Below are 16483 nucleotides of genomic sequence, written 5' to 3' on the forward strand. Positions count from 1 at the left end.
GATATGATTTTTGGGATAGACATGGCAATGGCACCTTTTAAATGAGGTCTAAAATGAGATTACATTGCCTATATTTTCTTTGTTAGTAACTTATATTGAATGCAACTTTTTCTTTCTTCAGGTTAGTCTAGAGCATGAAGAACAAAAGCTGGAACTGAAGAGGCAGTTGACAGAATTGCAGCTGACGCTCCAGGAGCGGGAATCTCAAATTACTGGACTGCAGGCTGCACGGACAGCCCTGGAGAACCAGCTCCGGGAAGCCAAAACTGAACTAGAGGAGACCACAGCTGAAGCAGAGGAGGAGATTCAAGCTCTCACGGTGAGCCCTAAAATTCATTGTATGAGCTACATACACAGATCAGAATTGTGTAGGTGCCTGTTTCATAGTGAGGTCAACATGAATCGATACACTTTAATTTTTGATTTTTCGGAACAGGGTATGAATTGTGATAGAGGCAGGAGTGGCTAAAATGTCAAATTTTGTCTGTCTTGTTATCTTTAACCAGATGAATGCTTCCTAGTATTGTTTCATTGCTGCTAAAACTGATTGCTTGTCAGAACAGTCTTACTTTTTCAATGAGGCAAAAGTTGCATATGAAATTGTTATTGTTAGAAGTTTTACTCAGTGATTTACTTCTTTAAATAATACCTCATGAGTTTGAAAGTACTTGGTGATCATAAATTTTCTGATTATTTTTTTTCCCTATCAGTTATCCTGCTTTGAAGATACTTATTCAGGGTGGGGAAAAACCCCACCCAAACAAATTCCTAGGAAAATACTATTGTTAGCACATAATTTTATTCCAGTGCTTATTTCATTAGAACTTGTCACATGTGTCTTGCAGTATCTGGTGAGGTGTGTGAATGATACAAAAGAAAAAAAGTTCAATTCCTGCCTCTTCCCTTCCCCTCCCCCCAGTAAATGGAATTCTAAATTATATGCTGCTGGTTGCTGTCTCTTGAGTACAAAAAGAAGCCTTCAAAGCCTTGATTCTGAGAAATATTTCCTTCACAAAAGATGCCCAGGGCTGTGGGGGGAGAGGGTGGAGAAGTATATGACCTGCTGCCATGTTAGTCTTCAATGACCTTCAAATCCAGTTATTTTGAAGTGTTGAAAATGTGCATTCTCCTGCTCCAGTGGCATTTGGTTAAAAAACTGCTTTGAGTATGTCTGCCATTGTTATATTTGGTAAGGGATGGTGGCCTCAGCTCAGATAGGTGCTTGTATGATGTTGCTGCTTTGGGTAGGTGAATGGGAGAGCTGCCCACTCAGAGTTGTTCTGAAGTGGGTATGTGCTGGGAGAGTACAGCAACATCGAGGCTTAAGAATAACTGAATAGAACATGGCATCAGTTTCAGTTTTTGCTCAAAATTGAGGCAGTCCCCTCCCAGCTGCAAGATTTGCCTAACAGCTAACATCACTGCCAATGGGATGGTGATGTGCTTGCTATCTTTACCCTGTACCACCAGTGAAACAAGTAAATATTTATGACCTGTGTTCTCTCAGTTGTTGCTTCAGCTACCTTGGTAAAGTGGTAGTGTTTTTGGACCAGCTGGTGTAAGAGAGTCCAGTTTGGTGGGCTTGGGAGTACTTCTGACTTTTTAATATACTGTTTTATTTGTTACATTGCCTGTTGTGGTAAGATAGCTTTTTAGCTCTCATGTTTGACTTCTGCCAAACAGTTTTTTCCTGTTTAGTCTCTTGGCTCTAAGGAAAATATGCTGAATGAAAAAAGATGGCTGGATGCACTAGAGCATTAACCTTTTCAATTGTTAAATTTCCAGACAGCATATGACATGAGACACTTGCTAAATCAGTTTGATGAATTTTGAGAGGGGCCATGAGGCTGAAACAAGAACTTTTGCTTTGTCATGCTTTGCTTGTAAATGAGGAAATAAAATGGTGCATGCAATACTGCATTCTTTAAAATGAGTGTTTGCACTTTTCCATACTTTGGATGCTGTCTTCCAAAGAATCGATTGTTATGTTTCATCACTGCATTTTAGAGAGGCTCAGGATTAAATGGTACTCTCTGGTAGGGTTCAGCTAGATGGGCAGAGCTGTTTGGGATAGCTTGCATAATGCTTTGATACACTTTTTCTTTGCAAGCAATAAATTGTGTGCAGTATTTATTTTACTTGAAATAACCAATCTGGATATGGAGGTAAAACCAACTCAAATTTTAAATGTCAAGAATGTACAAACTTAACATAGAATCCATATGTCTTCTGGTGACCATTTCTGATGGAACCTTTTTATATCATTCAGTTCTTGAGTTTGTACATTTATCTAAAGCAGTTCTGAACTGGGAGTGTGAGTGCATTTTGATTAAGTAGGATGTGACTTTTGCTAATCAGTTCTTTGCCACTACAGAGTGCTTTCATAGCCTGCAGCATCTGCCTTCCAAACTTTGCTTGCTGGTAGATTGTTCTGCAGTTTGTTTAGCAACAGCTGTTGGATTCGAATTCTAATGTATGAAAAATTGATGATTAACTTCTTACCTCCTTTAGGCACATAGAGATGAAATCCAGCGTAAATTTGAAGCCCTTCGTAATAGCTGCACAGTGAGTATTAAATACAGATCATTGAATTCTTTTGAAATTAAGGATAAGGAAACAAACTATTCACTTATTTAATCCTTGATGACACTAGTTCCTAATGTGGACTTCTGCCTTCAAGGTGTTAGTAGGAGCTAGACTGATTGGATTTCATTTCTTTTAGGTTTCAGGTAAACCTCAATTTTGAGGTTTTAGTCTGATCATGAAATCGATGCTGTTCTTCTTTTTGGAGAAGAAAGTAAATTAAAATTTCTCATTGCAGTGCAGCTAGTAAGAATGGTGTAGCAGCTGCAAAAAAATATTGTAGGCGAAGATCTTTTCTGCTCACAAGGAGAAAAGATCTACCTGTCCAAATCCTGAGCTGCATTGTAGATCTAGGCCAGACTGGAAGAGCCTTCATGCTACTTTGCATTTTAAGGAGGACTTTAAAAGTGTTAGAAGTGGTGAGAAATGTGGTTCCAAATAATTGACACATAGTCATCTGCTCAAGGAGCAGAGAGGACTCTAGGATCTTAGTCTACACCTTCTGTTGCTTGAGATCTTGTGATGTGTTTTTAGATTGCTTTCATCAATCCAGGACAGGTGTACAAAGCTTTGTCAATCAATAGGGATTCTTGCAGATTAACACTATCTTCAGACTTAGGCTTGATGGAGAGGCAGAGCATCTGTCTTCCAATGACACAAATTACAAGAGGACCACAATCCTCTCTATCAGCATTGACTGCTGATCTTTCTAAGCTTTTTCTCCTTAACATCACCCTCTAATTAGAGCTTAATTGCTGCTTTTTAAATCTGGATTGTTTCCCTACTTCTAGTGATTTCCTCAGACTTTTTTATTTCATGCTGTAGGACTAAGTGTCTAATATATAAATTTTCGTCTCTGAAAAATACATTTTTATGATGAGAGAGAATTTTCTTTTCCTCAGTTGCTCTTGAGCACAAAGCTAGGGGATTACTCTCTTCTGTTTGGTAAGCAGAGCTTGCCAAAGTGTGTTAACGTCTATCTAAAAGAAATCCTGCTCAAGAAACTCTACTTTTTGTTTCCTCCTTTGTTTATCTAGATCCTCTAACTCCATGTATGCTATCATCTATCTTGTATCCTTAGCTGTCTTCTTTTGCAGCATCTTACCCTTCATACAGAACCACAGCTTTCTGTGGAAATGCTGATCTGAACTCCATACAGGCAAAAACCAGTTGTGGTTGTAGCTTCCTTTCACTGCCTGGTAGGCTGCCTCTCAGAGGTTGTAACTCATCATGTAGTAGCACTTTGGCACTGCAAGTGTAGTAAACAATCTCCAGCATTGAAGAGTGACCCATAATGTCTCAAGAATGTTGAGAGTTTCAAAGGTTCTGCATGAAGGGATTTCTAAGTGTTGGGCTTTGTAAGGCCCTTCAGTGGGATAAGTGGGATATCCTTGTCAATAAGAAATTAATTAAACAGTTCCTTAATGAATAATGCATGTTCATCATACATTCTTGTTCTAGTCCAGGAGAATGCATGGACAGAAACTTTCTTGTTCTCTGTTATGAGTAGTTCTAACTGCCCATCCTGTCTACTGAGGAGCACTGAGAGAAAAGACAGGGCTGTCTTAGGGACTAGAAGATCTCTCCTATAAGGAAAGGCTGGGAGACTTGGGACTGTTTAGTCTGGAGAAGAGAAGGCTGAGAGAGTATCTTAATAATGTCTATAAATATCTGAAGGGTGGATGTCAAGAAGAAGGGGCCAGTCTCTTTTCAGTGGTCTCCTGTTATAGGATGAGGGGCAACAGATCCAAACTGGAACACAAGAAGTTCCACCTCGGCATGACGAAAAACTTCTTTACTCTGAGTGCACCAGAGCTGTGGAGCAGGCTGCCCAGAGAGGTTGTGGCATCAGGAGACTTCCAAGATCCATCTGAATGTATTCTTGTGTGACCTGCCCTAGGTGATTCTGCTTTGGCAGGGAAGTTGGACTCAGTCTCTGGAGGTCCCTTCCAGCCCTGACCATTCTGTGATCTTCTGAGGGATCAGGGACTGTTTATTATGGTGCCTTCACCAGATGCTTCAGCCTCATTTTTGTCTGCTTGTGGTCAGTGTGATGTAGGCTTTGCTTTTTGATGACCATGTGAGTCTTCTTGAAGGTGATTAGAATTCATATGCCTTTTAAAATAAGATAACACTTAGGGAATAATTGTAACATGCTGCTCTGTGTGGAGCATGACAACGAGTAGGTTTATTCTCTTAGCAAGTTTTTAAGATATCCTTTTTAAGCTGAAACAAACTCCTTGAACTAGTCTGGCGAACACTGGAATTATTTTTTATTTAATCTTACTGAGAAGCCCTAAACAGTATATGAATTATGAAAATAAGATTAGAGAGGAAAAAAAATGTTTGGAAGATTGAATTACTTCAGTACTTCCATAGTACTCAAAAGATAAAATAATGAATCTGCTTTCTTTGGTATTTATTCAGTTTCTTTAGATTCACAAAGTACACAGCTTCCAATTGTAGGGAAGGCTTACACCTCAAGCTTGTGTCTGCTTTCCTTGTACACTCATTACACTCCTGTCCTTCCTTTTGCTGAAGTCTCTTAAATAGACATTCCTTAGCTTCTTCTGTTTGTTCATTCTAAATTGGCTGTGTTTTGGGGTGCATACATAGAGCCCATCACTGTCTTGTTGGTTGTAATTTCTGCCTTGTTTGTGAATTTATATTCTGTTGCTCTGATAACTTTGCGTAGTTTCATCTTGTGACATCTGTCTCTTACTTCTGGGGATCAAAGGGAGGATGCTGGCTTTTGCTTTCCCAGTCTCTCAATTGTACAAGAAATAATAGGATACATAATTAACAATAAAATCTGTAAACTGCAGTACTTGCTGTATGTGCACACAGAAGCATGTGGGTACACACAAAGAGCAATATTTTATTATGAACTTATCACAGTGATAAGCTCATCCAGCAAATCTCTTGTTCCCTACATTAAAGAATTATTCTATCAAAAATATAATCCATTTGAGTTATAAGAATATTTTCTAGGCAATCAGAAGAAGACCCAGAAATAAAAGTAACTTTCTAAATGAGGAAAATGTCAGTGTTTGTCAGTTGTTTCCAACTGCTCATAATTGTGGCTTGTTGGAGCATCAGCATCTTTGAAGTTAAAAATGCAGCTGAGTTTTCTAAATAATAGAATTGTTCCAGAAAGAAAAGATTCAGTAGGAGAGTGGTAAAGTCTATAAATTTGAAAGCAAAGAATCTTTAAAAGAATTTACAGTCAGCTGATAAAAATACTATTGCTAGTCCAGAGAGCTACCATCTGAATTTTCTAGTTTCTTTCAGCTACAGGCTGTTGCTTTTACTCTAGCAAGCAGAGGGGCATTTCTTAATACTAATTGGATGTTGCATTTCAGTTTGTTCAAGATGTCTCCAATAAAACAAGGTTTATCTCCCCTGTTTTAGGTTCTTTTGTCATCATCTTGTATTCCTGTCTTAATCATTAACAGGATTGATTCTGCACTTGTCTATGAGATTGGATATTGAGACATTATATCTGCAAGGCCATAGGCACGTGTATAATTTTAGTCATGCATGAAGTCCTGCTGACTTCAGTTTAAGACCCTGCTTCCACATTGCCTCAATGAGTTGGCATACAAGAATAATCTGTGTTCTTGAGAACTTCCAAAATTGCATCTAAAGATGTTACATGCTTTGGTGTTAAAATTGTATTGCAGAGTAAAGGGATCTTGCCCACTGTAACAAGGCTAATACCCAGGCAAAAACTTTCATTTGGCTTTACTAAATTTGTAAAAAAAGGGGAAAAAACCCAACAGAACCAAAAAACTGGTTGCTGGGTGGGAGGAATTATCCCTGATTCTCATGTGACAGAAAATGTGATGGCAGATGTTGGTTATAGGCAAATATGGAGCTTTGTAGTTTTTGTAGCCTGAGGAAAAAATCAGAGTCTTCTAGGATGTTGATGAGGTGTTACTGTGAAAGGGGCTAATGGGACATTCCCTGTGGACAATAACATCATCATCATCATTTGAGGATGAGGCTCCTGGCTGCCTGTGGCAGCTCACCTGGGAACTAGGATAAAGGAGTACATAAAGGACTGTATGTTTTGATAAGGGGCTGGTGTGGGAAGGAGAGGAATGCAGGCTGCAGTATCCTACCACTCTGCAGCTACTGACAAGAGCAATGACCCTCAAGCTAAGCCATGATGAGTGTTTGGAGACTGAGATCTCTGTTACATCACAGGTGTGGACAGGGGAAGAAAGTGAGGAGTTCATTGTTCTGTATTGATCAGACAGGTGGAGATACAAGGCTGGTCTCTAGCTGTGGATGTGTTCCTTAAGAGACTTGGCATTCTGCTCCACTGCAGTGCCTGGTCTTTCTCTGCTAGGAAAGCTTGTCTCTTGGATCTAAATGTGAGTAGGTTAAGATGAAGCAAGTCCGATGCCTGCTTCCTCCTCACAATTTGGGGCTGAGAGAGACATTTTTCTTTTTTTCCTAGTTACTTCTGACAGCAGGCTTTCTAGTGAAGATTCATGGGAGTGGGGAGAAGTGGAAATGGATAGAGTGATAGTGTGCTTTGGCCTGGAAGTCTGAATTAAGGTTGTACCAAAAATTGCTTTATCTCTAAAAACACATGCTGCAGACAGCAGAAATTTACCTTGCTGTGTCCTACCATTTTCCTGTATGTTTGTTGGTTGCATCTGAGACATCCTCATGAAGGAATGGAGCAGTTTGCAAGATGCAGTTAATAGTATTTGCAATCTGCTTTCTTTTCTCTTTCTTCTTATCATTTTCCTTGTGGTTTTGATATGTGGAGCATACAGATTAAATTTTGTACATTTTGCAAAAGCAAGCATCTCGGCCCTGAACTTACTTGGTGGTACTCAGTTTGTGATCCATGCCTGGAAAGTTTGCAGGACCAGGTAGTAATAGCTGTGAATCTGCCTGATCTCACAGCAGAAACTCCTTGCTTTACTCAAACTCTGCAGTGGGGAGGGAATTGTGCTGGATCTGGTCACTTTTGCTGAAGGGTTGTGCTTGGGTTGCTCTGTAATATTTAAAAATGAGATACAGTCTTCTGTATCAGTATAAAGATAAGTTGAGCACTTAGACGTGGCATGGAGTGTGAACAATCTGCCAAGATTAGTGTGGTGGAGTTAGATGGGATCTATTTTATGGGTTAGTTTGATGAAGATGTGCATAGATTGAAGGGAAAATTCCAGTTGCTCTGAGTGATGCTGCAGTGGCTGCCTAGATTGTCTGAAATTGCTTTTCCAAGCTTTCAAGTGTTTGGTTGTTTTATAAAATTGGAATTTGAAGATTTTTGTAATCATATTTTGTAATCATAAAAGATAAAATCTATTTTCTTACAGACTTTCCTTTAACATACTTAAGATTTAGCTCCAGAATAGCTCAGGGTTGGTTGATTGGTTTGCTTGGATTTTTTTAATTTTTATTTTTAATTTTTTTTGCCTGGAGATTTCCTTAACTGGAAAGAAAAATACCAGAAGCTATTAACTCTTTTCAGGTACAGGATTCTGGCATAGGTTGTATGTATGTATGCATGCCTAAGACAACATCTCCTTTCACATGTGGGGTTTTGATCTGTCTTTTCTTTCTTCTTGGTTCCCAGGACAGACATTTATATTCTACCATGTCCCAATGTTGTATGCCATTGTTTCCTGTTACTTTTTAGGGTTTGTAGTATTTCCAAACTCTGTAATCCTGTTTGGTTATACATAGCTGCAGAGAACTTTCAAATGTTGACTTTGCTAACAAATTTCCACTTTCCCTATGAAAAATGGAAAATTGTACTGAGAAGAACTGATTTTCTCTCTTTTAAAAAGAGATAAATCTGTCAATCTACTTATAATACATAAACTTACAATATATCTGGCATTCAAGCCATTTTGGCTTTGTTAACAAATATACTGGTAGGAAAATATTCAAGAAAGGAGATCATGTCACTTCTTCTGGAACCCTTCTTTCTTAACTGCTTTGTTATTTGCCTCAAGTGTTCCAGAAATATCCTCCTAGATAATATGTAACAGTGAAATATAAAATTATCTGGTTTAATTTTAGTTATATTCAGGGAAAGAAGTCAAACTCTCAGAACACAGAATAAAGGCTAATGGAAGCTGAAGTGCTGGCTCTTAAGGGGATAAAATCAGCTTGAAACACAGCCAGTGTTAAAACAAATTAAGGAGTTTGATACATAACTTTGCATGTCACTTTATCCGTTTTGTGTTTCCCTCATCACTGCTTTCTTGTATTTCAAAACTAGTTTAATAATTTTGATAGGAAGTACTTGTATTAATAAAGAAAATGATATGTGGCTGAAACCATGGATGTATACGGTGTAACTTAAACTGCTTAGCAATGCGCTGATAAAAACAAATAGAAGAAAAATAGAGATTATTTTCTCTATCTGGCAGTGGAATCTCAGATGTGACTTGCAAGAGTGGTGGGTAAAACAGTGTGAAAACAAATGTTGTTTTGTTCCTGTTTGTTTGTATAAATACATTTCTAAGTTCTTATCCCCACAGCAATACAGACGCTAACACATACTTAGGATACAGTCTGTGCTCTTTGGAACCTTGACATATACCACACAGAATAAAATGTGTGTTTTGAACAGGGCAGTGAGAGTGCTCAAGAAACACTACCACACAATCAGATTTTCATTAGAAATGTTGTGTTTTCGAGTATGAATCATTTTGACCCTGAGCATATGGGAAGCAGGAACTCCCTTTCACCCAGCAGGGTGTAATGTCAGTGGGGCTTTTTCTGCTGACGGTTTAAAAACCAGGCACTGTTAATTTAGGTCTAGGAGAGGGATGGCAAAAGGCTGCCAAAATACGTGTTTCAGATGCTTCAAACAGAAATGGTTGTCATCTTTCCAGATAGCTGAGAAGAGCTGTGTGCTCTATGCTCTGCTGCTTTAGATATTTAAGTCCTTGGCTTGTGTGGGAAATCGGAACATTTAAATTTGAATGGGATGCCAACTGTGCTCTGGGATTTAAATTTTTCCCATTTAGTGAAGTATCTTATTCACTTTTCTTTAGCATCTAGGCAAAAATGCCTGTAAAAGTCGAATGTGAATTGTATAGAGTTGATAGGTTTCTGAAATTCTTTTGAGGAAGGTTATTTCAAGATTATACTGAGGTTTCTTATGTTGTGATGATGGTGGCTTTGAGTGAGGTGGAGTTACAGGTGTTTGTGCATTCATTCATCCAGTGTTCATGGCCTTTCATTCATAAAAATCAAATAGGACTGTGGAAATGGCCTACCTACCACTCATATTTTTCTTTACATTGAGGAAGAGCACAGTTTAAAGCAGGATGGTGGTAGTACAGGATAATAATAGACGCAGTATAATGCTCTTCTGGTGGAACAGTGGACGCTTCCACTTTGTTAAAGGCAAAGCTGTTGTCCTTGCTGAGTCTTTGCTTTTCAGTGATTTTGTTAGTCTGTTGTTGCCACACTTTTTTCTTTCTTCATATATCCTGTGCTGTCATCCATAACGCTGTTCCAGAACCCTGTTACTTTGATGGAATGTATCTCTTAACATTTTTCTCTTTTCCCTGGTTACACACAGGGTTACATACAGCCGTATAAACAACTGGTAGGCAGATTCCTCAGACTATACTGCCTCCATTGCACCTCCTGTTCAGTGTTCTTAAATGTCACCTTTGAAAGCCCTTCTGGGGTATTATTCTTATTCTACTTAAGGGGAAATTTGGTCAAAAAAAGGTAAAGTGCTCTTGGCAGAGGCACACTAAGTCAGCAGCAGGTCTGAGAACACAACCAGAACTCCTGGCTCCCGATCCACTGCTTTAGATGTGCCAGTTCTCTCTTGGACAATAAATTGCATTACAGCATATTTATACTCTAAACCAAATCAAAAAAGTCAAGCTGTTTTCTTTAAGAAACAAAACTCTCTTCCTAACTGAGGTACACTCCTGTGCATAAAATCTACCATATTGCTTTTGTTTAAATTTGGAAAACTAAAGGCCAGGTTGTCTCCTTGGGTCAGGTTCTCTCTTTGCTTGGCAATAAATGGCTCTGAGGGAAGAACACTTCTTCAAATGTCTGTACTCACTGACATGTAATCTAATTTATTTTTCTTCCTAGGTGATTACAGATTTGGAAGAGCAGCTGAACCAGCTCACTGAAGACAATGCAGAACTGAACAATCAGAATTTCTTCCTGTCCAAACAACTTGATGAGGCCTCAGGGGCCAACGATGAGGTGGTGCAGTTGCGAAGTGAGGTTGACCATCTCCGTCGGGAGATCACTGAGAGAGAGATGCAGCTTACCAGTCAGAAACAGGTAAGGCTTTATCAGTCTGGATGGCAATCTCTTTGTGATAGCTGGCTGATTATCTGAAAGGTAGAAATTCTTTTTAACCTGGAAACCTCTAGGGAGTGAATATACTTCCATGGACAATGGCTTAAACCATTTTTCAATTAAGCCTTTCATCCTGGAGCAGCTGAGTGAACGAAGAGTTTTGGTGTTTCCCATTCTGTTTTCCTGCAGTTTTATTTAGAAATTCTGCACTCTGAAGATACTGTAATTTAGAATTAATCACTTTAATGTTGTGACCCTGGAAATTTCAAAATTTTCATAATGAGCTAGAACTGACATTAACAGCAATCACAAGTGAATGTATGGAAGCCTTGAAATAAATGGGTTGTGATTTACCAGCTTATGTTTGCTGCCAATTTGCATGTACTGTAATTTAAATGGTAAGGCTGAAGCTTAAAGTGCACGCTTGATGTGGGATGTGAGAATTGATAGGAGGATTTATTTTTAGACTATGGAGGCCTTGAAGACAACATGTACGATGCTGGAAGAGCAAGTAATGGACTTGGAGGCCCTGAATGATGAACTCTTGGAGAAAGAGCGTCAGTGGGAAGCATGGAGAAATGTTCTAGGGGATGAGAAGTCCCAGTTTGAATGTCGAGTTAGAGAGTTGCAGAGGATGCTGGATACTGAGAAACAGAGCAGGTCTCTTTCCCCCTCCTTATTTTATTAACTTTTATGAAAATGCTCTATAGAAGATAGTACAAAGCCTATATTTAGAATAGGATATGGGAGTTGGAACTAAATATAAATTCTTGGGAGGTAGTTCTAAAAATGGTTTATTAGTTAATAGTCATTCAGCAGTGATACTGTTCCTTTTGTTTCTTTGAGAGTGAGCGATTCATGGGGAGTGGTATTTATCATTGCAACTTAGAAATGTCTTCATTTAGTGTCTTCTACTTTATTATGTTGAAAAATAGTCTTTGCTCCTAACTGTTCCTGTGGGGTCTCAGAATTTTGAGGCCATAGTTCTATCAGGGGCAGGGACAGGGTTATGTAATAGAAAAGTGTTGCAGCAAACAGTCTGGCTATGTAAAGTAACATCTTGAGTTTGAGGCAAACCACTGAAAGAGTTACTGATGCTACAGCATGCTAGGAAGAGGTCAAGCCCAGAAAGGAGTTAGATAACATTTGTCTTCCATTTTAATGCAGAGTGAGAGCAGATCAGCGTATTACTGAATCTCGCCAGGTGGTAGAACTAGCTGTCAAAGAACACAAGGCAGAGATTCTAGCCCTCCAGCAAGCACTGAAGGAACAAAAACTCAAAGCTGAGAGCCTTTCTGATAAGGTAAGTAACTTTCAACCCTAGACTTTCATAATTAGAATAGATACTTTTTTAGAGCTTATTGCTTGTAGAAGTGTGGCCTTGAGCAGCTTTTTGAAGATAGAGAAAAGGCTGGATGTCATAGAATAGAATTCTGTCTTGAAGCCAAAGACCCTGGATTTCCTTTTGAAAAAGACTAAAGCAGAAGGCAGTCTCTGATGCCTGGAGTGTACAGTAAAATCCTTCAATAACTTTATATCTGCATTTGAGCAATGGCATTCCAAAAATGTTGTTTTGTTGGTTTTCCTCCTTATTGTAAGTAAAGGATAATTGTACAATTTTTCTTTAGTTTGTGCTTGGATGTTGGATTTTGCGCTTGTGGAATGCTATGTTTTTTTAGTGTTCAGTGTCATTCTGACCATCTCTCCCACCTGCCTAGCTCAATGACCTGGAGAAGAAGCATGCTATGTTGGAGATGAATGCACGCAGTTTACAACAGAAGCTCGAGACAGAAAGGGAGCTCAAGCAGAGGCTTCTGGAGGAGGTAACCTTGGAAATTCCTGTTATAACTTCAGAAGAAGAATCCACATCTTGAGAGGGGGAAGTTGTGTGATAAGCAGTGTTACACATCCATCTTTCTTCTGTGTAACTGGGGAGATTTATAAAGTTGGAGGTCACGATTTTACTTAAAGCTTTGTGAAGTGTGCAGCCATGTCAGAGAGCAGTAAACTGCTGCCCAAGGGAAGGTGAGCTAGGAGCCAAGGGTGACAGCATCTCAGGCAAGGACAGGGACCTTGCAGCCAGTGGACACAGAGCCACAATACCTGAACGAGAAGAGCAGAGTGAGTTTGGTAAAGGCCAGCAGGTTCATCCATATAGAAGCCTACAGTGATAAGGCACTTTCTAGCTCAGGTTTGCAAGGCAAGGTCCATGCCCAGGCACAGCATTTTTACAACATAGCTCTGACCAGACCATGTGCAAGGACTATAACTTAAAACCAGCTCTGGGGCCAGTGTGCTAAGGGGGCATGAGTGGAGGCCACAGGGGAGGCCTCTTGCAGCTCTTTTCCCATAATTGAGCTTGAATCATTACAGTCCGAGCCAAGGTTACCTGCACCCTAACAGTGAGACACTGAACACAGGCAGCCAGAGTTGGGTAGTGGGGCACAGGTTGCAGAGGAGGATTTCAGGGGAGGGATGCTTACAGGCATTCTAATTGCTTACAGGCAATTAGAAATGGCAATTAGACTTTGTGGTGTACTTCAGGTACTGACAAGTTATCCCAGAGCCAAGAACTCCATTATACATCAAAGTGAAAGATTTCTGGCTCTTGCTTTGTAACACATGAGTGTTCATGGTTTTCACACTCAAGGACTTTCGCATCAAGAAAGTATAAAACCTGAACTAGGAGTAGTTGTCATGTGCCCTTTTCTGTTAAGTTGGAGACAAAGATATAAACAATTGGGTGTAATTTTACTTGCCTGATGTCACTGTAAAGGAAGAAGTTTATCCTGGTTTATAGGAAGGAAGGCTTCTGGTTATTGTAGAGAGAGCTTGAGAAAATGGCATCAAGAAATTCTTCACCTAGGTGCAGTAATTAAAAATTACAAGATTTTAAATGCTTAGAGGCCAAAAACTTGAACATGCAGTCGAAAGAAATGGTGTTGCTATGGATTAATAGGAACACACTACTCAGAAATGCTTGTTTAGTCATGATGTGTTCTGAAAGGAAGGAAAGCTTCTAGAATGTTGTCATTTTCCAGCTTTTAAAACAATTAAAGAATTGTTTTGTCACTTCTAAGTTGTGCAGTGATGCTTATTTTACAAAGAAGGATGATATTTTAATAGCTTTGTTTTAAGAACAAGCAAACAACACTGGCCTTTGTTTTCCTGTTAACAGCAGGCAAAGCTGCAGCAGCAAATGGACCTACAGAAAAATCACATCTTCCGTCTAACTCAAGGTCTGCAAGAGGCTCTAGATCGAGCAGATCTTCTGAAGACTGAAAGAAGTGACCTTGAGTATCAGCTGGAAAACATTCAGGTGAGGGTGAGGAAGCAGCGGGCAGGACTGCACGCTCCCTGTCTTAAAACCCAGTTTGCTGTGGGGCTTTAGGATGAGATCTACTGTTTCTGTGTGACACTTTGCTTAAGCTGTTGTTTTAGCTCTGTTCTGCTATTAAGTTATCTGTTTCTTGTAGTAAGATGGAATTTCTTGTATGTGTGGTTCACAGGTTCTTTATTCCCATGAGAAAGTGAAAATGGAGGGCACTATTTCTCAGCAAACCAAACTCATTGATTTCCTGCAGGCAAAGATGGACCAACCAGCAAAAAAGAAAAAGGTGGGTGAAAAAGGTTTGAGAGGCATGGAATGAAATGCTGGTTTTGTGATTAGTTATGTTCTGTGTATTCATAATACTCTGTTTTATCTTTCTTTGTGTCCTCATTTAAGCTTTTTGAGTTGCTAAACACAAACTTCACTAGGCAGAATGTGGTTGTTTTTTTTTTTTTGTTTTGGTTTCTTTTGTGGCTTTCCCAGTATTTTGTTGTTCCTGCTATACTTAGGTTACAACCCATTAGCTATACCTCAGTGAGGCTGTGGGAATACAGAATTTTAACCACGCTTTTTGGTTTGGGGTTTTTTTAGTGGTAAGTATGTCTGTGTGTATATGGACATACTGTGGCTGTCTTGTAGTTGCAGCATAGGACTGATTAGGCAGGCGGTGTGACTCGTGTCACATCTTCATCATAAGCCATTCTGTCATTTTGAATTAAGAAACTTAATTTTAACCACCTCTTTTGAGATCCTCTGTTTAGATGCTTTTGGAAACTCAAGGTGTGAGTACTGACAGGTAATGTACGTCCCTCTTTAACCCATATCTCAGCATTTTTCTCTCCAGTGCCAATATAAACTAAAAATCCATTCATCTCAGAATTGCCATTAGGCCCTCTGGCCGGACTGCCACTAGCTAGTTTCACTTTGCCTAGTTTAAGCCATCTTTTACTAGGAGTTAGGAGTTGTCTGTGTGTTTCTGTTGCTAGGGCCTGTTTAGTCGGCGGAAAGAGGACCCTTCTTTACCCACACAGGTTCCCCTGCAATACAATGAGCTGAAAGTGGCACTGGAGAAGGAGAAGGCTCGTTCTGCTGAGCTGGAGGAGGCTCTACAGAAAACACGCATTGAACTCAGATCTGCTCGTGAAGAAGGTAGGGGTTAACAGAAAAGCTGAATCTGGAAGGAGGCACAAGTTCTTGGTCTATAAACGTGCCTTTAATTGTGTGCCACTAGAGCAGTAACACCTTGTTTAAATTCTTACCTGCTGCTGTGAAGGTGCTATAAAGCTACACCTTTTTCTGTGGGTGGTAACCATTGAGTGGTTACACAGAACCACTGCTGTGAATGTGTGTTTCATGCTGGTGATGTTAATGGGTGGCATTTATCTCGTCTATAGCTGCTCATCGGAAAATATCAGACCACCCTCATCCATCTACTCCAGCCACAGCCAGGCAGCAGATCATCATGTCTGCCATAGTCCGCTCCCCAGAGCACCAGCCTACTCCAATCAGTTTGCTAGCTCCACCCTCCAGTCGCAGGAAGGAGACCTCCACACCAGAGGGTAGGTTCTTGGTGAACTTCTCTGTTATCATTTTTCTGTCTACTATTACAATGTTATATCTTTTATTTTTTTTTTTCCTTTGTAAGAATATTAGATGGTAAGTTTTATTTTAAAATTCTTTGGATTATAGAATTTAATTTGGACAATTATTAATCTGAGTTGCTTTAAGAGCATGTTTTATTTTTTTTTTTTCAAAGGAATACGTTTTCTGTACTACTCCGCGTTGACCAAAGGGATTTATGGATGTTTCCTTAGCAGTTAACATTTTCACTTGTTTAAAATGCAGACTTGTTCTGCTAAGCAGAAAGATTATATCAAGACTTTTCTAAAGGGAAAAAACCTTTAGTTAGGCCTGAAAGGAAGATACTACGTCAAAGATGATGTGAATAAACTATTAGCTAGAAAAAAAGGGAATACACTTCCTTATCTGTGAGGATATCATCAGAAAAAAGTTCAAGGGTTGAGCACTCTGCTCATTTATTCTTAGCTAACCAGTATTCCAGAGTGATTGTTGGACCCTGAGACCCTAAACTAAAACCTCTGGCCTTTAGCTGGAAAAAGCTAGAACCCAGAAACTAGTCCAGCCATCACATATAGCTGGGGTGGCACAGGGTGCTGTGAGGATGGGTAACATTGGCATGAGGAGACGTCCTCAGAGGCAGATCATGAACAGGGAAGAGAATCATATTCCTTA

The 16483-nt window shown here is 39.5% G+C and overlaps 1 protein-coding gene across 2 annotated transcripts in view; it reads left to right on the plus strand.

The window, feature by feature from the left end:
• CIT (citron rho-interacting serine/threonine kinase) overlaps nucleotides 1-16483 on the plus strand; it is a 69373-nt gene that overhangs the window by 40271 nt on the left and 12619 nt on the right. For both annotated transcript variants that reach the window (XM_054392506.1, XM_054392507.1), the window contains 10 exons: nucleotides 122-319; nucleotides 2512-2565; nucleotides 10684-10881; nucleotides 11366-11559; nucleotides 12067-12202; nucleotides 12618-12722; nucleotides 14078-14218; nucleotides 14409-14516; nucleotides 15217-15379; nucleotides 15625-15789. In XM_054392506.1, coding sequence (XP_054248481.1) covers nucleotides 122-319; nucleotides 2512-2565; nucleotides 10684-10881; nucleotides 11366-11559; nucleotides 12067-12202; nucleotides 12618-12722; nucleotides 14078-14218; nucleotides 14409-14516; nucleotides 15217-15379; nucleotides 15625-15789 — 1462 coding nt within the window. The remainder of the gene's footprint in view (nucleotides 1-121; nucleotides 320-2511; nucleotides 2566-10683; nucleotides 10882-11365; nucleotides 11560-12066; nucleotides 12203-12617; nucleotides 12723-14077; nucleotides 14219-14408; nucleotides 14517-15216; nucleotides 15380-15624; nucleotides 15790-16483) is intronic.

This window comes from Indicator indicator, chromosome 26 (assembly GCF_027791375.1).
Source record: "Indicator indicator isolate 239-I01 chromosome 26, UM_Iind_1.1, whole genome shotgun sequence".
Lineage (NCBI taxonomy): Eukaryota > Metazoa > Chordata > Aves > Piciformes > Indicatoridae > Indicator > Indicator indicator.